This window comes from Cetorhinus maximus, chromosome 1 (genome assembly GCF_964194155.1).
Source record: "Cetorhinus maximus chromosome 1, sCetMax3.hap1.1, whole genome shotgun sequence".
Taxonomy (NCBI): domain Eukaryota; kingdom Metazoa; phylum Chordata; class Chondrichthyes; order Lamniformes; family Cetorhinidae; genus Cetorhinus; species Cetorhinus maximus.
Window position 1 is genome coordinate 65,927,208 of NC_135879.1, and position 22,098 is coordinate 65,949,305.

General features: G+C 43.5%; 1 protein-coding gene across 2 annotated transcripts in view; it reads right to left on the reverse strand.

Annotated features, from left to right (window-relative positions):
* The window catches only part of rnf175 (ring finger protein 175), a 58,475-nt gene extending 48,535 nt beyond the window's left edge, over positions 1 to 9,940 (reverse strand). For both annotated transcript variants that reach the window (XR_013576582.1, XM_078541706.1), the window contains exons 1-3: positions 9,789 to 9,940; positions 4,610 to 4,650; positions 2,229 to 2,370 (exon numbers count right to left, since the gene is read on the reverse strand). Coding sequence is in view for 1 of the 2 variants with exons in the window: in XM_078541706.1 (XP_078397832.1) it covers positions 2,229 to 2,370; positions 4,610 to 4,650; positions 9,789 to 9,914 (309 nt within the window). In the remaining variant the exon portion in view is untranslated. The remainder of the gene's footprint in view (positions 1 to 2,228; positions 2,371 to 4,609; positions 4,651 to 9,788) is intronic.
* Between the last annotated feature and the right edge of the window lie 12,158 nt (positions 9,941 to 22,098).

Here is a 22,098-nt window from a genome sequence, read left to right on the forward strand (position 1 = left end):
AAGTTAGGCAGAGTATCAAAATGAAAGAAACACTAAATTCTGCAAAGATTAGTGATAGGCCAGGAGATTGGACAGCTTTTAAGGACTAGCAAAGAAAGACTGAAAAAAAAGGAGAAAGCAGAGTATGAGGGAAAGCTGACTAAAAATATAAAACAGACAGAAGTTTCTACAAGAATTTAAAAAAGAGTGACTAAAGTGAGTGTTGGTCCTCTAGAGAGCGTGTCTCAGAATTAGTATTGGAATCAAGGAAATGGTGGAAGCGTTGAGCAGATAGTTTGTCTATCTTCACCGTATAGAAAACTTCTCAAAGATACTTGAAAATCAAGAGATGAAAAGGAGGGAGGAGTTTAAAACTATCACCATCACCAGGGCAAAAGTTCTCAGAAAACTATTAGATCTAAAGGCTGACAAGTCCCCAGGACTGGATGGCCTGGATCCTAGGGTCTTAAAAGAAGCTTCAGAGATAGTAGAGATATTGGTTATAACTTCCAAAATTCCTTAGATTCTGAAAGGGTCCCAGTAGATTGAAAAATAGCAAATGTAACACCTTTATTCAAGAAAGGAGGCAGAAAGTAGGTAACTACAGGCCAATTAGGCTAGCATCTGTCATTGGGAAATTGCTAGAATCCATTACTAAAGAGGTTATAGCAGGACATTTAGAAAATCATAATGGGATCAAGCAGAATCAACATGGTTTTGTGAAAGGGAAATTGTGTTTAACTAATTTATTAGAGATCTTTGAGGAAGTAACAAACAACATGAATAAAGGGGAATCTGTAGATGTGGTCCACTTGGATTTCCAGAATGTATCTGATAAGGTGCCACATCAAAGCTTGCTACTCAAAATAAGAGCACATGGTATAGGGCGTAACATATTAGCATGGATATGGGAATGATTGGCTAACAGGAAGCAGCAAGGGATAAATGGGTCATTTTCAGGTTGGCAAGCTATAGCTACTCAAACATCACTGGGATCAGTGTAGGGGCCGCAACTATTTACAATCTATATTAATGACTTGGAGGAGGGGGCCAAATGAATGGTAGCTAAATTTGCCAATGATATCAAGATAGGTAGGAAAGCAAGCAGCCAATAGGAGGTAAAGAGTCTACAAGGGGATTTAGATAGGTTAGGCAAGTGGGCAAACATTTGACAGGTGGTATTTAATATGGGAAAATGTGAACTTGTCCACTCTGGCAGGAAGAATTGAAAAATTGTGTACTATTTAAATGGAGAGAGATTGAAGAACTCGGTGGTACAGAGGAATCTAGATGTCCTGGCATGTGAATCACAAAACTTCAGTAAGTATTCAGGTACAGCAAGTGGTTAGAAAGGCAGATGGAACATTGACATTTAATGCAAGGGGAATGGAACATAAAAGTAGGGAGGTTATATTGCAGCTATACAGGGACACAGGGACTTGGTTAGACCACATCTGGAGCACTGAGTACAGTTTTGGTCTCCTTATTTGAAAAATAATATAATTGCATTAGCAGTTCAGAGAAGGCTCACTCAACTCATTTCTGGGATAAAGGCTTATCTTTATGAACAAAGGTTGAAAAGGTTGGGCCTATCCCCATTGGAGTTTAAAGAATGAGAGGTGATCTTACTGAAACATATCAGATCCTTAGGGTGGATACCCAGGAGGATGGTTCCTCTTGTGTGGGAGACTAGAATTAGGGGATGCAGTTTAAAAAGAGGTGTCTCCCTTTTAACATAGGGATAAGGAGAATTTTTTTCTCTCAGAGTTAGTCTGTGGAATTCTCTACCCTAGAAAGCAGTGGAGGCTGAGTCAATGAATATATTCAAGGCTGAGTTGGATAAATTTTTGATAGACTAGAGAGTCAGGGGTTATGAAGGGGCAGACAGGAAAGTGAAGCTGAGATCACAATCTTATTGAATGGTAGAGCAGGCTTGAAGGGCCGAATGGCCTACTCCTGCTCCTAAGTCCTACGTTCTTATGTTAACTTCTTGTGACCACGGTGAAGGATGTCAAAGCTGGGTACCACATGACAACAGTAATCAATTCTAGATGAGGTACAGCACAGAACAATGCAGAGCAAAGCTCACTCTTTACTCTGCTGAAACGATCTGCCTTATTCCTAAATTTAATATAGTTGTCTCTGCTGGTCTGGGCAGCAAAACTGCTGGTTTGAGAGAAACAGGTTGTTTAAGTTTGTGTAACAACAATTCATAGATTTGAAGTTGTAATATCAACAACAGAACTCACATTATATGATCTACAATGACGTTGTTTCCACTGGACTAGCACAACCTGAGCTATTACGAGGGTGGCAATAAGAATAAGCACCATTTCTGCATGCATAGCCTCATGTCCACGGTGTTTTGCATGTATCTTGGCATGTTGTAGTCTACAAAAATGAAGGTTGTAAAACAAAATTTTAATGTTGAAATGTGTATATTGTTTAAGGAAAAAAAGCTGTTAATTACAATGTTTTAAGCATACTAATCTGAAGACTTGTACTATCTAATTCATTTTCAATATTTCTGTGAAGGCCTCAGTTTCCAAAAAAATGATTTAACTTCCTACTGTATCTGGAAAATGTTCACATTTATCTCAAAATGGTTGTTGTGCAATGATTCATGTTTATTCGCAATGCTCCTTCTCTTACCCATTCTTCTTGAAGATATCTTTCCACTGGTCACAAAAACATTCTATCAACATTACTGTAATGCTTTCCATAGCAAAAATTATTTCAGGAGGGAAAATGAAACTTGAGGTCTGGCACTATATGAAGCAAAGGGTATGCAACTAGAGACCTGACACCAAAAGAAACAGAAATAATTCCTACAGGTTATTTACAATACCTGGGTTAATGCTAACATTTTCCTCAAGTTTCACCTGGATATAATATTTCTCAAATGAAACTTAAAACTCCCAAGAATTTAAAAATGGATACAAAGGAATTTGTCATGTACTGTTATTATTTGACAGCAATTACATTTCAGTAACTTCTTACTCAGTGCTCAAGGGATTTTTACTGGGAATTATTACTTTTTTGTTTCTGCGGCACCAAGAGTGAGCTTCCAAGCTCTCTCTCATTAATTACAGTATGGGCTAGATGCAGATGAAAGTTTCCTCTATTCTGGTTCAATAACGTCCACTGTTAGCCTCACAAGAACAATTTCTATTTCCCATTTCTAGCTTCATCTAACTTACTGCACTACCTTGGGTGCCATATTTCACAAGCTTTTATGAAGTTTGTTCAGTGTGGCCCAAATAGTAATTTATTTTATCTTTGGCAACATTTTCTGACAGCAAGATACGACAACTTGCATTTATATGACAACTTTAAAAGACTAAAACATTCCAAGGAACTTCACAGGAATGTTATCAAACAAAATATGGCACCAAACCACAGAGAGATATTAGGGCAGGTGACCAAAACCTTGGTCAAAAAGGTAAGTTTTAAGGAACATGTTGAAAAGAGAGAGAAAGAGGGGTAGATAGGCAAAAGAGGATTAGGAAAGGAATCTCAGAGCCTCAGCAGTTGAAGACATGGTCTCCAATGGTGGAGCGATTAAAACCAGGATGTGGATGAAGCCAGAATTGGAGCAGCACAGATATTGTGGAGGATTGTGGGGCTAGACAAAATTTCAGAAATAGGAAATAGCGAGGCTATTAAGGGATTTGAAAACAAAAATGAGAACTTTACGAGTTATTTTTGGACTGGAAGCCAAAGTGGATTAGTGAACACAGAGCAGTGGGTGAAGGGGACTTGGTGCATTAGGACTAAGGGCAACAGCATTTTAGACGGTGGAAGATGGCACGCATGTGTTAGGATAGTCAAGTCTAGAGATAATGAGGTATAAATGTGCAATTATAGCACTCAAACTGATAACCTCCTGATGTCCCTATTGCGCACGATGAAGAGTGAATTATTCTGGAACTAAGTTTTTATTTTCCATACTATACAGCTAGCAAATTCAAACCAAATGCAATCATATCTTGTAGTAATTTCATGATTATATTGATGTTCCATGCAAAGTTTCCCATGAGGGAGGTGATGGGTGAGCAAGAAAAGGTAAAGTTGGAAAATGGGCATAGCAAGGAAGGTAAATACAAGGAGAGTGAGAGAGCAGGCAAGAGAGGCCAACAGAAATAGCTATGCAAGGAGAACTGTTCCCCACCCCCCCCCACCCGAGCTGGCTAACAAACCATTAAAGCACCAATAAATATTCTTGGCAAGAGGGTCATGCTCTGAAACAAAAAGAAACGCTAATCTACTATTATCATCTTTGACCATCTTCATAAGCACTGAAAATCAGATAGCACATTTTGTAAAATTATTTTCAAATCAATAAGAGTATCACAATATTTTTGAATAGAAATACAGGGTTGGGGAAGGAACACGCTAAATGTTTGAATTACTCACACAACTGTTGAACAACTTTTTAAAAAAATTCTTACAATTAGAAATTTTCACTGAAGTTTTACAGCAGAAGTCGCACTAGGCAATGAAATGCCTAGGTTTAGCCTAATATTGCACTGCTGTGTATTACACTAAATGAGCTCCGATACAATAAAAAGGCCCTTTACAACATCATAAAAATGAATGGAAATTATGTACTAATCATGGCACTGCTTACCTCCATTGGTCTTCATCTGAAGGAAATTTTAAAAGGTCCATCTGTGGGCAAAAACAATCGATTAGGTTGGTGCAATATTCAGTGAAGTCACTAAGCAAAAAGGTTCAGGTTCACAAGATGTTGAATGTCTGTCACTGTAGTTGAGGGTGTACTTTGGTTATATATCATTTTAAAGTTTTCAATTAAAAATGTGATATTTTATATTTTGGCTTTGAATACCAGGAGACAAAAAAAAATAACCAAATTGGTGATGCATACCCATAGAAATAGAATTTATACTTCCACTGGCACTGTGTGCAGAGCCAAAGTCCTGAATGTCAAATGTTATCATAGTAATAAGACAGAAAATTAGATTAAACACCTAAAAAAAGAAATTATTAATCAGGTACTGATTCTATGAGTACAAGTTCTTAAACATAATGTGACATTATATAAATACGGACTACCATTTTCAGGTTCCAACTGTTACACCAGGGTTCCCAATAGGGTTGCAGAGGTCACATTTGCGGTCATGAGCTGTCCCTCTTTCGAGGCAGCAACAGCAACTGCAACTGTAGAGAGGTGACTGTCCACTTCAGAGGCTTTGGTGGGACATCCGTGGACCCATTGGATCAATGTTGCAAAAACCAAGGGGTGGATGAGGACCCCAAAGCACCCTTTAACATCAGAGACCACGGCGAGTTCAAGTGGGTCCAGGTTGCTTTTGTGCCAACATGGTGCAGGCAGAGGCCAGCAAGTGTAACTCAGCCACCCCACTCAGTCAGTGACTGAGTTGGGAAGGTGAGTGACAGCTTCAAACTTTGCTGTTTCTCCTCCTGACTGCCTGTTGTACAGAGGGGGGGAGCAGTGGTGGGAGGGTGGTTGGGAAGAGGGGCTGAGTGAGTTGGGGGTTGGGGGGAAGGTTGGGAAGAGAGGCTACTGAGTGAGTGCATGTGTGCAGGTGGAGGGGGTGTTGGGAAGAGGGCTGCTGAGTGTTTGTGTGAGGAGGAAAGGTTTGGAAAGCGCTGCTGTTATGCGCGTGTGGGGGGATGGTAGAGAGAGAATGATTACAATGTATCTGGAGGGCTGGGGGAAGGGGCTTCAATAAGTCCAAAGAATATGGAGATTTTGGCTGAAACCTATATGAGCACATAAAATAATAACATTTTAAAAGTAAAAACTCAGATTTTCGTTTTTATAATTTATTACACAGCAACATTTCTGTTATCCAGCACTCTACCAACCATGTTGCTTTAGTAACCGGAATTCTGGGGTCCGGTCTGTTTTTTGACTGGAGATGTTTCTCGTCTCTCAGAAATCGGAGCTAACACTTGTGCCCTGTCAGACCCACTTTCACACAACTGCTAATAATTGTCAAACTCATGGGTAGTTGTTATCGGCAGCCAGCCCTCACTCTGGGTCTCAGTCTCCCACTGTTCTTCACCAACATGTTCCTTCGGCACTGCTCACTAGATTCATGAGCTCATGTTCCTCTTGCAAGATCTCAATACCCGCATCACCATGAGACCACCCAAGAGCTTTCTGATGAAAAAGCAGAACTCGCCTTATATCTCAGTTAACTGGCATATTTGATCAACCAGCACCTCCCATTCCTGGAGCATGCTAGATAACAGAAATTTTGCTGTATGTTGGTCAAAATCCACAAACTTGAATAATTATATACTGAATTTTATTACAGTTGCAGTTTTGTTTTTGTTGGCGTTTGGGCTCATGACAATCTTCAAATGTTAAAATGACATTGGAAAATAGTTTGGGAAGCTCTGTGCTACATTGTCACACCTTTGACAGCAGAAGTGTCCTTGAATGTCACAACACTCTCAACATTAAGTACTCAAGTCATTTAAGACCTACTTTTAGGTCTAAGGTTTGCCTACATGTTTAAAAGCAGCACCAGATTCCCTCACCCACCTTGCTAATTAATTTTGCTGTTATTGATTTCCTACCCCAGTTATACAGCATGTGTTAAGGTCATCATAGATATGCCCAAGGTGAAGTTTAATATTCCTGTTGGCTTTATGAAATCTCACCAGTGGTTGGACTCTAATGATGTATAGATAAGCAGATCTTCTTGTTTAAATATACGCATGGAAAGTCTACCAGGATTCTTTCCTTATTCGGACTATAGACACACTCCCAATCAAGCAGACAGCTTAACTAACCAGTACTTTATCCCTGAAGTTACTATTCTACAATGTACGAGCAAGTTAATCCCATTTCCACAGCTTCACAGGACAGCAAATCTTATCTTGGAGCACATCGTCTTTTATAATGATCAGTACATAGAAACATAGAAAATAGGAGCAGGAGTAGGCCAATCAACCCTTCGAGCCTGCTCCACCATTCATCATGATTATGGCTGATCATCTAACTCAATAGCCTGCTCCCGCTTTCTCCCCATATTTTTTGATCCCTTTCGCCCCAAGAGCTACATCTAACTCCTTCCTGAAAACATACAATGATTTGGCTTCAACTACTTTCTGTGGCAGCAAATTCCACTGGCTCACCACTCTCAGGGTGAAGAAATTTCTCCTCATCTCAGTCCTAAATGGTCTACCCTGTATCCTCAGACTGTGACCCCTGGTTCTGGACTCCCCGACTATCAGGAACATCCTTCCTGCATCTACCCTGTCAAGTACCCAAAGAATAAAACTGCTACTTTGTCAGCCTCTTAAATACATCAAATAAACTTACAAGATCAGCCAATATATGGTGTAAATAAGAAGCTAAAGCAAAAAAAACTGTATAACTCACATTTGTTCGGCTGTTTATGAGAACAAGACTAAATAAATATGAAAACACTGCGAAATATAATTGCAATTTCTTTCTCTTTTACACCACAGTATTCTCACTTTCTCGAATAAATCTGTGAAACAGAGTAACTATTACGAGCATGCTGGCAACAAGCTCTGAAGCAGGGAAAGATGTGAACTTATATATGAAAATACGAATGGGAAAGGTGCTTATAGATGTACCATCTAAGAATGTGGAACCGCTAACAAGCACTGCTTCCCCCCCAACCCTTCTCATAACTTTAACATGAATTTTACTTTTGCTGGTCCTGAAGACATTGGCTTCTTGTTCCACACCTGTGTAAGAGATCCAGCCCGGCATCTTTTCAACACAGAGCTTCCCAGTTTTAACTTGCTTACTTAGTATTTGGACTCCTTACCATGACAGTTGGTCTGGACTTGCCTGTTTCCTACATTTCAACAATGACTAGACGTCAGAAGTACTTCATTGGCTGTTAAAATACTTGAAAACACCCTGCGGTCATGAAAAGTGCAATATGATTTCAAACATTTCTATTTGAACTTCATTAATCATTTTTATATAATCCTGAAAATGCAACAAATTCATCTCAAACCTTTTTTTAAACCAGTGAGTCCTACTTTACCATTTTCTTAACTTAAAATTCTTGGTAACTTGAATCATCTCCATTGCTTTACCTCTGTATCCCCCATATATAATATATATAAAAATATATGTACATATGCATAAATTGAGAGTGTTCTACACAAAGAAGGATGTCAAAAAATGCACCTTCCACAACATATATGAAAGCACGTTAACATTTTGAAGCTGTCAGTGGGAATGGGACTAACTTGCTCAGACATTGTGAAATAGTAACCACGTTGGGGGGCGGGGGGGTTACTGGTTAGGTAAGCTGTATACTTGAATGGGATTGAGGGTATACGCGATAAGGAAAAAATACTGTCAGGTTTTTCTTGTTTAAAATATTGAAAAATCATGGTGCTACTGCCATGGAACACAAGCCTTAATAATTGGAATTAACACAAAAGTCAATTAAGTGTAATGGAAGCATCACAGAATGTAACATAAATGCCACATTCAAGACTGAATAAACCCAAACCCCCAATTTTCACTTTTATGGCTTAGGACATTATAAGAATCAAAAATCTGCTAAATTTCCACAATATTTTGGGATATCTGAGAGTCATGTCAAGAACCAATGCAGTGAAATATTTGTATTTGGTCACTGAGAATGTTGATTTAAACCTCTTACCTATCCGTAGTGCAAATTAAAAAATGCAAAGAATACTTTTAAAGTATGCAGTGGGTCAAATATAGTTTTTAAATTCATTTTCTAACTTATAAATCCATATCAAATATGAAAAGATAAAATGGAGAAAAATAATCTAGCAACTTGTATCTCAAATACTTCAAAGTGCATCAGCTGGGAAAAAAAATATAATGCTTAGCATGCATGTGAAGGTGATAAGATGTACCAAAGGTGAGTGGGTTTTTTTTTACAGGTAGTGACAATTCTTCCAAAAGTACAGCACTCTCTCTGTAATGCACTGAAATGTCAGCCGACAGTGCTTGTCAAGTCCTGGAGTGGGTTGAGAGGCTACAACGCTTCCACCTGAGTCAAACGGACATGCAAAAAAAAGCCCTCCGGAAGGAACAACAAAAAAAAGACTATTCATATGAAAGAGTACTGTCACTGTTTCCATTGTTAACAATTTTCAAATAAACCTTAAAACTTTTCACCTAAACTTAACTAATGGACAAAAATCTATTAAAAAGGACACAATCTCTGATGATTGAACATGGCTCCACTTTGTGATACGAAACTGAATAGTTTTTTTTGCCTTATTAAAATTGAAATTAACCAGTTGCTTTCACGGTCTATAAATCGGATATAACATCGGCAGCTTTTAAAATAACAAAACAGATTTCGAAAGTTAAAAACAAAATACTGCGGATGCTGGAAATCTGAAACAAAAGCAGAAAATGCTGGAAAAACTCAGCAGGTCTGACAGCGTCTGCGGAGAGGGAAAACCAGTGAACGTCTCCAGTCGGTATGACCCTTTCTTGTGAAAGTTACTGTTCGTGAAGGTGACCATCTGGAGGGGCTGAGAGATGTCCGGCAGTCTGACAATGACACTTCACAGCAAAGACCTTAAGCATCCAGCCCCACTCCCCTCCTCGTCCCAGCGCAAACTCCAGGCTTGGGGACTGATACCATTTTAATGTTAAACCTCAGTCAGTGTCCCTGACAAGCGGCAGGGGCAAGGAGCCTTCCCGGGGAGCCCAGGCACCTCAGCGGGAGCCTCGTCTCCCAGGGTCGGGACACTGACACTAACGGGCCGGTACTGGAGGAGGTAGGAGTGTCTCGGTGCTTGGGCCATACTGCCAGGTCCAGGCCCACATTTACCTGCTGCTCCTCAATGTCCAGCTCCACCACTTGCGCTGCCACGGCCGCCATCTCCAGGCGGGCTGGGAGTGGTGGGGGGGGCGTGGGGGTGGGGAAAGAAGGGGTCCGTGCGTCACCGCGGTGCATACACGTCTCTCAGACCCACTGCGCGTGCGCGTCTCCCGATGGCCACGTCGCCTGCGCTTCTCCTGGAGGCCACGGCGCGTGCGCGTCTCCCGGTGGCCACGGCGCGTGCGCGCGCACCGACGTGCGCTGCCTTCCCCCCAGCTTCTGGAAGTCCAGGCGCGCATGCGCCTTAAGGATGCTGGCACTAGATGGTAGAGCAGATTGGGAGAAAAGTGGTTCAGGTGCATTCGCAGTCGAGTGTATGGGACGCTGCAGATGGGAGTAGCAAGCAAATGTAAGACCTAACAAGAGAAAGCTGTTTATAATTAAAGGCATTGGGTACAAAAGCTGGGAAGTTTTGCTGAACTTTTCTGAAGCTCTGGTTATGTATTTTGTCCAGTTGCGGGCATAACTCATTAGGACGGATGTGAAGGTCTTCGTGAGGGTGAAGAGGGGATTTACCACAATGATTACAGGGATGAGGGAATTTAACTACAAGCCTAGGTTGGAAAGGCTATGGTTGTTCTTGGAACAAAGAAGATTGAGGGGAGATTGGATAGACATGTACTTACAACAGGTACACAAGGCAAAGCTATTTCCATTATCTGATGGTACAAGGATTAGGGGACACAGATTTAAGGTATTAGGCAAAAGATGCAGGTGGAATATGAGGAAGAACTTTTTTACACAGTGAGTGGTAATGACCTGGAACTCATTGCCCACGAGGGTGGTGGAAGCAGAAACAATCAATGATTTCAAGGGGAAATTGGATGGGCACTTGAAGAAAGTAAACTTGGCAGGGCTATGGGGATAGAGCAGAGGAATGGGATTGATTAGTTTGCTCCACAGAGAGGCAGCATTGACCCGTTGGGCTGAATGGTCTCCTTCCATGTTGTAAATGACTCTTATGAATCTATGAATTATGCAATGTTGGTATTGTCACCAGGTTTCAGGACCTGTCCTTTAAAATATATAGTAATATAGAATCACGTTTTTTAATCACAGTACTATGTACTATTGAAATAATCAACATGAAAAACAACCATTTCACTCCATCAGTGACTCAAGAACCTGACCATGTTGGATTTCAGAAGGTCAGGTAATTTGCATAACCTTGACTTCTGCATGTGCCAGTATTGGCACATTGTGGGCACCTACTAATTGGTGGGTGGGCAGACTTGGGGGGTGGTTGTCGAAGGTAGATAGATGGATAGTATTTGGGCAGATCCATAAGATACGAATCCTCCTCCTTCAGGTACCATGTCGTAGGAGGGCATTGTTGACCATGGATCTCCATTGGTTGGTCCATGATTATGCGAGGCACAGTACTGCAGTATGGCTGACCAAGAAACTATCCCGATCTTTACCACTTGCCATCAGGAGTATTTGAAGGAATTACAGGCTGATACTGAACTTTTTATGCACATTATGTACACACCTTCCACGGCCATCAAGTCCTGAAATGGAAGCTTCTGGTGCAGAAGTAGGGATGCTACCAACTGCACCACAAGAGCTCCCTAAAGACGCCAGTATCTTTCTGAAAACCAATGTGACCATGGCTAGAACTTTACAGGACTCAGCCGGAACAGTAGAAAGGAAGCAGGAGGCTTCGACTTTCGTTTCCGTAGCGATCTTGTACCGGCCAGTTAGTCAATGGCCACTAGGTGTGGTGGGCAACTACTGGGGCCGGTTGGGGGGGGGCTTTGAGGTGGCAGCCACAAGCCTTGATGCAAACAATCTTTGCCTTAGCTATCCTCCCTGCAGCCGTGTTGAAAAGGCCAAGGGCTGCCAGAATCCAGGAGCCATTGACCCGTCGAGCATCCAGGAATCATTAACACCACCAAAACTTCCACCAAAACATCTGAAAGACTTTGACCACCACCCCCCACCCCAGCATCCAAGAGTATTCAACATCCCCACTCCTCAGCATCCAGGACCCTTCGACCCACCCTAGTACCCAAGAGCCTTCAACCCCTTCCCCCAGCATCCATAAGCCTTTGACCCTTCCAGGAGCCTCAAACCCCACCTCTTCCCCCCCAAAATCCAAGGGTCTCTGACTCCACAGCCCCCCCAGCATCCTTGCAAGAAAGCCACAGTAGAAAACTGCTTGTGGGCATGCAGAAGCAAGATCCCAGTTGTGCCCATGGTTCAGTGACGATGCCAGAGAACCATAGAACCATAGAAAAGTTACAGCACAGATGGAGGCCATTTGGCCCATCTTGTCCATGCCAGCCCAAGGACACCCAGTTGCCCTTTCCATTCCCACCTTCCTGCACCCGGCCCATAGCCGTGCAGCTTACAGCACTTAAGGTACAGATCTAGGTACTTTTTAAAAGAAAAACAGAATTACCTGGAAAACGTCAGCAGGTCTGGCAGCATCGGTGGAGAAGAAAAGAGTTGATGTTTCGAGTCCAACATGACCCTTCAACAGAACTGAAGTATAGTTAGGAGAGAGGTGAAATATAAGCTGGTTTAAGGTGGGGGGGGCGGGGGGAGAGAGAAGTTGAGGGTGGGGTGGTTGTGGGGACAAGCAAGCAGTGATAGGAGCAGATAATCAAAAGATGTCACAGACAAAAGGATCAAAGAGGTGTTGAAGGTGGTGATATTATCTAAGAAAAGTGCTAATTAAGAATGGATGGCAGAATACTCAAGGTACAGCTCTAGTGGGGGTGGGGTGGAAAGACGAACAAGGTATTGGTTGTAGATTTAAAAATAATGGAAATAGGTGGGAAAAGAAGAATCTATATAAATTATTGAAAAAAAAACAAAAGGGAGGGGGAAGAAACGGGGTGGGGATGGGGGAAGGGGGAGTTTAAGATCTAAAGTTGTTGAATTCAATATTCAGCCCGGAAGGCTGTAAAGTGCCTAATCGGAAGATGAGGTGCTGTTCCTCCAGTTTGCGTTGGGCTTCACTGGAACAATGCAGCAAGCCAAGGACAGACATGTGGGCAAGAGAGCAGGGTGAAGTGTTAAAATGGCAAGCGACAGGGAGGTTTGGGTCTTTCTTGCGGACAGACCGCAGGTGTTCTGCAAAGCAGTCGCCCAGTTTGCGTTTGGTCTCTCCAATGTAGAGGAGACCGCATTGGGAGCAACGAATGCAGTAGACTAAGTTAGGGGAAATGCAAGTGAAATGCTGCTTCACTTGAAAGGAGTGTTTGGGCCCTTGGACGGTGAGGAGAGAGGAAGTGAAGGGACAGGTGTTGCATCTTCTGCGTGGGCATGGGGAGGTGCCATAGGTGGGGGTTGAGGAGTAGGGGGTGATGGAGGAGCGGACCAGGGTGTCCCGGAGGGAACGATCCCTACGGAATGCCGCCAGGGAGGGTGAAGCTTTTTGTTTTTAACTTTTTAAAAGAGTTTAGAGTTTCTGCCTCTACCACCAACTTGGGCAGCAAATTTCAGACACCCACTACCCTCCGCGTACAAAAAGTTCTTCCTCATGTCCCCCCTACACCATCTGCCACTTATCATGAATCTATGTCCCCTGGTTCTAGCATTCTCCACCAAGGGAAACAATTTTATCCTGTCCACTCTATCTATTCCCTTCATAATTTTGTGCACCTCAATCAAGTCACCTCTCAGCCTTCTTTGTTCTAAGGAAAATAACCAACCTATCCAATCTCTCCTCATAGCTACACTTTTCTAACCCTGGCAATATTCTTGTAAACCTCCTCTGCACTCTCTCCAGAGCTATTACGTCCTTCCTGTAATGTGGTGACCAGAACTGCACACAATACTCCAGTTGTGGCCTCAACAGTGTTTTATACAATTCCAACATTATATCCTTACTTTTATATTATATACCTCTGCCAATGAAGGAGAGCATTCCATATGCCTTCTTTACAACCTTGTCTCCTTGAACTGCTGCCTTCAGGGACCTGTGTACTTGTACGTCAAGATCTCTCACTTCATCTACCCCTCTTAGTATATTCACATTTATTGTGTAATCCCTGTAACTGTTTGACCTCCCTAAATGTATGACCTCACACTTCTCTATGTTAAAATCCATCTGCCACTTTACCGCCCACTCCACCAACCCATCTATATCGTTTTGGAGCTTATGGCTATCCTCTACACTATCCACTACTCGGCCAATCTTTTTGTCATCTGCAAATTTCCCAATCATGCCCCCCACGTTCACGTCCAAATCGTTAATATATAACACAAACAGGAAGAGTCCCAACACCGAGCCTTCTGGAACACCACTTGAGACAACTTTCCATTCGCATGCCCTGCGTATTTTTAAAAATTCATTTACGGGGTGTGAGCTTCGCTGACTGGGCCAGCATTTATTGCCCATCCCTAATTGCTCTTGAGAAGGCGGTGGTGATCTGCCTTCTAGAACCGCTGCAGTCCATGTGGTGTAGGTACACCCACAGCGCTGTTAGGAAGAGAGTTCCAGGGTTTTGACCCAGCGACAGTGAAGGAATGGCGATATATTTCCAAGTCAGGGTGGCGGGTGACTTGGAGAGAAATTTCCAGGTGGTAGTGTTCCCATCTATCTGCTGCCCTTGTCCTTCTAGATGATAATGGTCATGGGTTTGGAAGGTGCTGTCGAGGGAGCCTTGGTAAATTCCTGCAGTGCATCTTGTACACTGCTGCTACTGTGTGCCAGTGGTGGGGGGAGTGATTATTTGTGGATGTGGGGCCAATCAAGCAGGCTGCTTTGTCCTGGACAGTGTCAAGCTTCTTGAGTGTTATTGGAGCTGCACTCATCCAGGCAAGTGGGGAGTATTCCATCACACTCCTGACTTGTGCCTTGTAGATGGTGGATAGGCTTTGGGGAGTCAGGAGGTGAGTTACTCGTTGCGTGATTCCTAGCCTCTGACCTGCTCTTGTAACCACAGTATTTATATGGCTAGTCCAGTTCAGTTTCTAGTCAATGGTAACCCCTAGGATTTTGATGGTGGGGATTCAGTGATGGTAATGCCATTGAATGTCAAGGGGTGATGGTTGGATTCTCTCTTGATGGGGATGGTCATTGCCTGACACTTGTGTAGTACGAATGTTACTTGCCACTTGTCACTCCAAGCCTGGATATTGTCCATGTCTTGCTGCAATTGGACATGGACAGCTTCAGTATCTGAGGAGTCATGAATGGTGCTGAACATCATGCAACCATCAGCGAACATCCCCTCTTCTGACCTTATGATGGAAGGAAGGTCATTGATGAAGCAGGTGAAGATGATTGAGCCAAGGACACTACCCTGAGGAACTCCTGCAGTGATGCCCTGGAACTGAGACAATTGACCTCCAACAACCACAACCATCTTTCTTTGTGCTAGGTATGACTCCAACCAATGGAGAGTTTTCCCCCTGATTCCCATTGACTCCAGTTTTGCTAGGGCTCCTTGATTCCACACTCGGTCAAATGTGGCCTAGATGTCAAGGGCAATCACTCTCACCTCACTTCAGGAATTCAGCTCTTTTGTCCATGTTTGAACCAAGGCTGTAATCAGGCCAGGAGCTGAGTGGGCCTGGGGAACTCAAACTAGGCATCAGTGAGCTGGTTATTGCTAAGCAAGTGCCACTTGATAGCACTGTTGATGACCTCTTCCATTACTTTACTGATTATTGAGAGTAGACTGATGCCGCAGTAATTGGCCTGGTTGGATTTGTCCTGCTTTTTGTGTACAGGGCATACCTGGGTAATTTTCCACATAGCTGGGTAGGTCCCATTGTTGTAGCTGTACTGGGATAGCTTGGCTAGGGGCGCAGCAAGTTCTGGAGCACAAGTTTTCAGAACTATTGCCGGAATATTGTCAGGGACTATAGCCTTTGCAGCTTCCAATGCCTTCAGCCGTTTCTTGATATCACATGGAGTGAATCAAATTGGCTGAAGACTGGCATTTGTGATGCTGGAGACTTCCAGAGGAGGCCGAGATGGATCATCCACTCGGCACTTCTGGCTGAAGATTGTTGCAAATGCTTCAGCCTTATCTTTTGCGCTGATGTGCTGGGCTCCCCACCATTGAGGATGGGGATATTTGTGGAGCCTCCTCCTCCAGTGAGTTGTTTAATTGTCCACCACCATTCATGACTGGATGTGGCAGGATTGCAGAGCTTAGATCTGATCTGTTGGTTGTGGGATCACTTAGCCCTGTCTATCACTTGCTGCTTATGCTGTTTGGCATGCAAGTAGTCCTGCGTTATAGCTTCACCAGGTTGACATCTCATTTTTAGGTATGCCTGGTGCTGGTCCTGGCATGCCCTCCTGCACTCTTCATTGAACCAAGGTTGATGCCGTGGCTTGATGGTAATGGTAGAGTGTGAGATATGCCTGGCTGTGAGGTTACAGATTGTGTTCGAGTACAATTCTGTTGCTGTTGTTGGCCCACAGCGCCTCATGGATGCCCAGTATTGATTTGCTAGATCTATTCGAAATCTATCCCGTTTAGCATGGTGGTAGGTATCCTCAGTGTGAAGGTGGGATTTCACCTCCACAGTGACTGTATGGTGGTCACTCCTACCTGAAGTGTCATGGACAGATGCATCTGCAGCAGGCAGGTTGGTGAGGATGAGGTCAAGTATGTTTTTACCTCTCATTGGTTCCCTCACCACCTGCCACAGACTCAGTCTAGCAGCTATGTCATTTAGGGCTCGGTTGGTAGTGGTGCTGCCAAGCCACTCTTGGTGATGTACATTGAAGTCCTCCACCCAGAGTACATTCTGCATCATTGCCACCCTCAGTGCTTTCTCCAAGTGGTGTTCAACATGGCGGAGCACTGATTCATTAGCTGAGGGAGGGCGGTAAGTGGTAATCAGCAGGAGGTTTCCTTCCCCATGTTTGACCATCAGGCTACTAGAGAAAGGTGAGAAGCCCTCTTCCCCAGGGACAGAAGGAGGACACCTCCCTGCCTATCCAAGGAAATCTGGACAGAGGTCCCAGAAGAGATCAGCAGGCATGGAGCTGGCTGGAAAACCTCGCTACAGTGCTACAAGTGAGTCAATGAACTTCTCCGCTCCGCAAGGGTGAGTGGCAAATCTCAGTTCCCTTTAGTGAGCAGCAAATGGATAAGTGTGAGGGTGGCGATGCTGGGGAAGGAGAGCCCACCATGTCAGTGGTTATGGGTGGAGGTTGCACCATCTCCTTGGGAAGGAATGGCTGCAGCTCTGTCAGGGGAGGTGGGCCTAACACTGTCGACCCTCACATGGTGGCTTCAGAATGGCCCAGTGCCACGTGGATGCCATTGGCCACAGACACAGCAGCAAGGGCACAAGGTGATTAAACGTTGTGTTTGTTCTAGTGTGGCCATTAACATTATTGTTCTGTGTTCCCGCAGAAGAACAGGGTGTCAGAGTCCCGATCATCACCATCCTGACTCCCATGGAGGAGAAAGTTCTAGAGCTGGCAGGGTATCATGGCAGGAGCTCCATTCTAGATGGTGAGGCCAGAGCAAGGTCATAGGAAGGTGAGTAGCCTCATCATTGAGCACGAAGGAAGCCACACAAGGCACAGTGTATTCGATCAAAGGACAAATGTAGCCAGTGTAGATCAACAGCACATCGTGGAGAGGGAGTGTGAAAAGGAAGAATCTGAGAATTAACATCTGTTTACTTGTTTCTTTTTTAGCATACTGCCCACTTGGCTATTCCTCTTCAAGTCGACTTCAATGAATATATCCAGGATCTCTGAGGTTTTGACCTCGTCAGTGTGTAATTGTCTAATTTTGTGTCAAGGGGCATGTGCTCATATCTATTGAAGTCTACTCACATGACCTTAAATTTAGTAGCATTTAACTCCATACTGTTTTGCCACATCATTCATTGAGAGTGTCAAGAGTTTCCTGATCCTCACTGACTGCACCCTGCGGCCTAGACACTGCCTTTGTCATATCATGCACTTATTGGGCAAAAATCGTAGTCAAAAGTGGAGTTGTGAAATTTGACAATTCAGCAATGTAAACTGGATCTGGCCTATTGCTGAAAATTTCTGATGAAGGACTACATTTGAAACATTAACCTGTCTTTCTCTTTCAGATGCTAACAGGCCTGAGCTATACATCCACGCCCAATGGACTGGGAGAGATACAAAGAAAAGTAAAGAAATATAAAGTTTGTACTAAGAGCTTCAAAAGGAATACAAGAAAAATCTTGAGGGTAATTTTTTTTACAAATATAATAAAAGTTAATAATAGGCTGTGTTTATTTCCCACTGGTGTGTTGAATTATATTTCAGATTTGTCCCCTTGAAGGCTACACCCAACAGTTCTTCTGCAGTGTATAATTTGATCCTGCTTGTTATAAAGTCATTCAGGATCTCTGTTTTGTGTAATTTGATGCAAACATTGCCAGACAGACTTCAAAGCTCATTGCTAACACTATTGCTTTCTGCATACAGACAGGGCTCACACTCCCAGATTAGGAGTGTGCTACTCACAGTATGCTACTGAGTTCAGAGAAAGCATAGATCTCAAATTACTGATTTTGGAAACCACAAGCTGCTAACAGTATGAATTCAGAGAATGCAGCAGTGTTTATATTGCCATGTTCACAAAGGAAGTGTGAGAGATGGAAGGATGAGGAGGAGAACTTTAAAATTGAGGCGTCACTGGACCAGGAGGCAATGTAGGTCAACAAGCATGGATGATGGATGAATGAGAATTAACGGCCTGGATTTTCACTGAGTTGGGTTGACGTGGGGGCCCTTTAAAAATGGGGGGTGGGGGGGGGGCGGGGGGGGGTGGGTCCTGATTCCAGGATTTCTGACCCCATTCCTGGGCTGTGCAATTTTTGGGAGTGCCTTGAAAGGGTGTGGGTTGGTTGCTGCCAAAAGCCTGCATTCGGCATTCCTGACCTGGCCAGCTCCATTGCAGAGATAGGCTTCTCCTACTCCTCTGCAATTTTCATGGAGCCAGGCCAGGTTTTGAAAGAGTCGTGGTTCATGGCCCCTTAAGAGGATTTGTGAATCCTAGTCTGCATGAGGGGACTTTTTAAAAGGTAAGTTCAAAAGGTTTCCCTTATGCCAGGTTATACCCCCCACCCACCCCTTCAGGCCCCTCAAGCCCCCATGCCAAACTCTGCCCTTCCACCCACTCTCTATGTACCTTCATTCCCCATGCCAGGCTCTGGCACTTCCATGACCATTGACCCACTGTACATTTTCTACAACAATTGACACCATAGTGTAAGATGGAATGTCCAAAAAAAGCTCTGAAAAAATGTAAGCACTTTCTCCTATGAGAAAAAGGTTTAGACAGCAAGCTAATAAAAGTGTCAATCATCCAGGCCTTTGGAAGTTTCAAAAACCACAAACACTTGAAACTACTTATTTACATCAATAAACATTGCTAAATTGACAACAGAGATCAAAGAGTCAGCTGTAAAACAATGTTTCCTCTGGGGCTTAGGTGTTCAGTTATTCTAATAATGAAGGGACATGGGGTAGGTGGAAGGACAGAGTTTGGTGCGGGGGCATGGCAGGATATAGGGGGTAAGTGGGGGGCATGATGTGGCATGAATGGGATATTGGGAATGTTTTAAGGATGAAGGTGGTGTAAGGGGTGAGAGATGGAGGGCCTTTGTATATTTTTTTCACTGGAACAAAGTCCCATGGCAGCAAGGTGGGCCTTTTAAACAGCCCACCTTGGCACCTGGCAGCCCCTTCTTCCTGGGTCAGCTAGCCCAAATCCAGCTCGCATCCGGCCACCAATAATGAAGATCCCGCCTTGGCAGGCACTTTCTCCTGAGATGGGTGGGCTAAGCTGGGAATTTCCCAACTCCCCTTACCCGTCTTGTGGATGAAAATCCAGGCCACTGTGAGTTAGGAATGTGGAGCAGAGTTCTAAATAAGCTCAAGTTCAATGAAAGAAAGACATTTTTTCCAATGTTCTTGCATTGATTTAGTGTTTTCCATGACCACCAAACGTCCCAGAGCACTTTACAGCCAATGAAGTACCTTTGAACTGCAGTCACTGTTGTAATTTAGAAAATGCAGCAGCCAATTTGCCCACGGCAAGCTCCCACAAACAACAATGTGATAATGACCAGATAATTCATTTGTTTTTTCGATTGAGGTATAAATATTGGCCAGGTCACTGGGAAGAACCCCTTTGATCTTCTTTGTAATATGCAGGATCTTTTACATCCACTAGAGAGGACAGATGAGGCCTCAGTTTAAGTCTCATTTGATAGCTGGCACCACCAACAGTGCAATGCTCCCTCAGTACTGCACTGGAGTGTCAGCCTTGATTTTTGTGCTCAATGTCCTAGAGTGGGACTTGCACCCACAACCTTTTGACTCAAGGGCAAGAGTGCTACCAACTGAGCCATGACTGAAACTGGGCAGGAGATGGGAGGCTGACAAGGAGAACATTGGAAAACGTTGAGTCTGGCAAATAGCATGTAAATGCTTTGTAATGTATGTTGGTAGACATGCAGAATAGACTGTCACTTTTTTTTTAAATGAAAACAACCCTAGTAGTATCTTTACTTGTTCCATGTAACTGAAGTCTGTCCTCCCTGGCACCATTCTTGTAAACATCCTCCACACCCTCGCTAAGGCCTTGACATCCTTCTAAAAGTGTGGTGCCCAGAATTGGCCACAGTACCTTAGCTGAAGCCTAAGCAGTGCTTATAAAAGTTTAGCGTAACTTACTGTGCTTCTATTAGGAAAGCCGAGGATCCAGTCTTCGCTTTTAGCAGCCTTCTCAAAGCCACCTTCAAAAACTGGTTTAGTACACCCAGAGGCCTCTCTGTTCTTGCATTTCTTTTGAAATTGTACCGTTTAATTTATATCACCTGTCCTCATCCTTCTTACTTCTCCTTCCATCTGCCCTGGAGTTTCTGACCATCTCTCCCAAAGCTCATCCCACTCTCAGGTTCCAGACCTTCTTCCCCCGAGCAAAAAACGTAGGAAATGTGTTTCAGGCCCCAAGCTCCAATGATGCAGATGCACAGTCATGAATCAGGTATGTGGACATGGTGGAGGGATGGGATAGTCTTTGGGATCGGTCCCCACGAGTCAATATGCACAGAGGGACAACTGATGCACTTAGCAAGTAATTGCCCTGCTAAAAAGTAATGTTGGCCCTCTAAAAGTAGACACAGATGATACTACTGTAATTGAAAATTAGGAAATGGCAGAGGTGCTAAATCCTTAGGTTGCTTTGGTCTTCACAGTAAAAGTTGAGAATACAATACCACAAGTACAAAGAAAACTAAAAACATAACAAATGAATTTACTAGAATATAAGTTAAAAATGGTAATAGAAAAAAATAATTAGACTAAAGATAAACAAATTTCCAGGAACTTATGGTTTCCACTCCAGAATACTAAAAGAAGTAGGTGAGAAAATGGTAAATGTTTTAGCCCAGATCTTCAGAAAAAGATTCAGGAATTGTACCTTTGGGAAATTGCCAATGTCCTCCATTAGTGAAGAAGGACAGGAGAGATAAACTAAGAAATTATAGGTCTATTAGTCTAATAATGGAAAAGGCTCTTACTGCTAATTCCCCTCAACCAGGTGAGGCAGATACTCTTCATGATCTGGTTGGTAAGGTTATCTTCCCCACCTCAGGGCTTCTCAGACTAAGGGGAGTTCTGTGCTGTCCAGACAGTCCTCCTTGGTCTCTAGCACTCATGTGCCTGCTTCAGTTCTCGTCACTGATTCTCCAACAGAGGCTCCAAACTACTCTATTCATGGCTCTTGCCCCTACCACTCTGAAGCTCATTATTTGAGAGCTCCTGCTTCATCTGCCTGCTGCTGCCCTCCCTCTCTCCTTATGGCTTCTGCCTCTGCCCCCCCACTTCAACCTGTGCTCAGGACTCCTGGCTCCACACCCACCATCCTCGTCCCCGTCCTTCAGCCCACCCTCAGGGCTTCCCAGAAGGAAGTTCCAGTAATATGGGTACCAGCTGGAACCAGTTCTGAATGAGGAAATAAGAACAGTTCAGAATTGATGCTCCAATAGAAATTGCCAGTTAATACTGGTAATGGTACCAGTAAGCCAGATGGTGGTGCCAGTAATACTGGTGATATAGCTACTACTGGTCTGAACTGGCTATTTTTGCAGTTTATCTGCTGTACTTTACACTTAAATAAATGCATATAAGCAATAAATATATCACATTTATTGCTGGTGAGCATCAACTGATGTCATTAACACCCCCTTGCAATGTGTATTTTTTTGGATGGAAATGCCCAAGATTAATAAGTGAGATTCTGCAGATTTGCAAGTCAGGCAAAATATTCAGAATAAAAAGTAT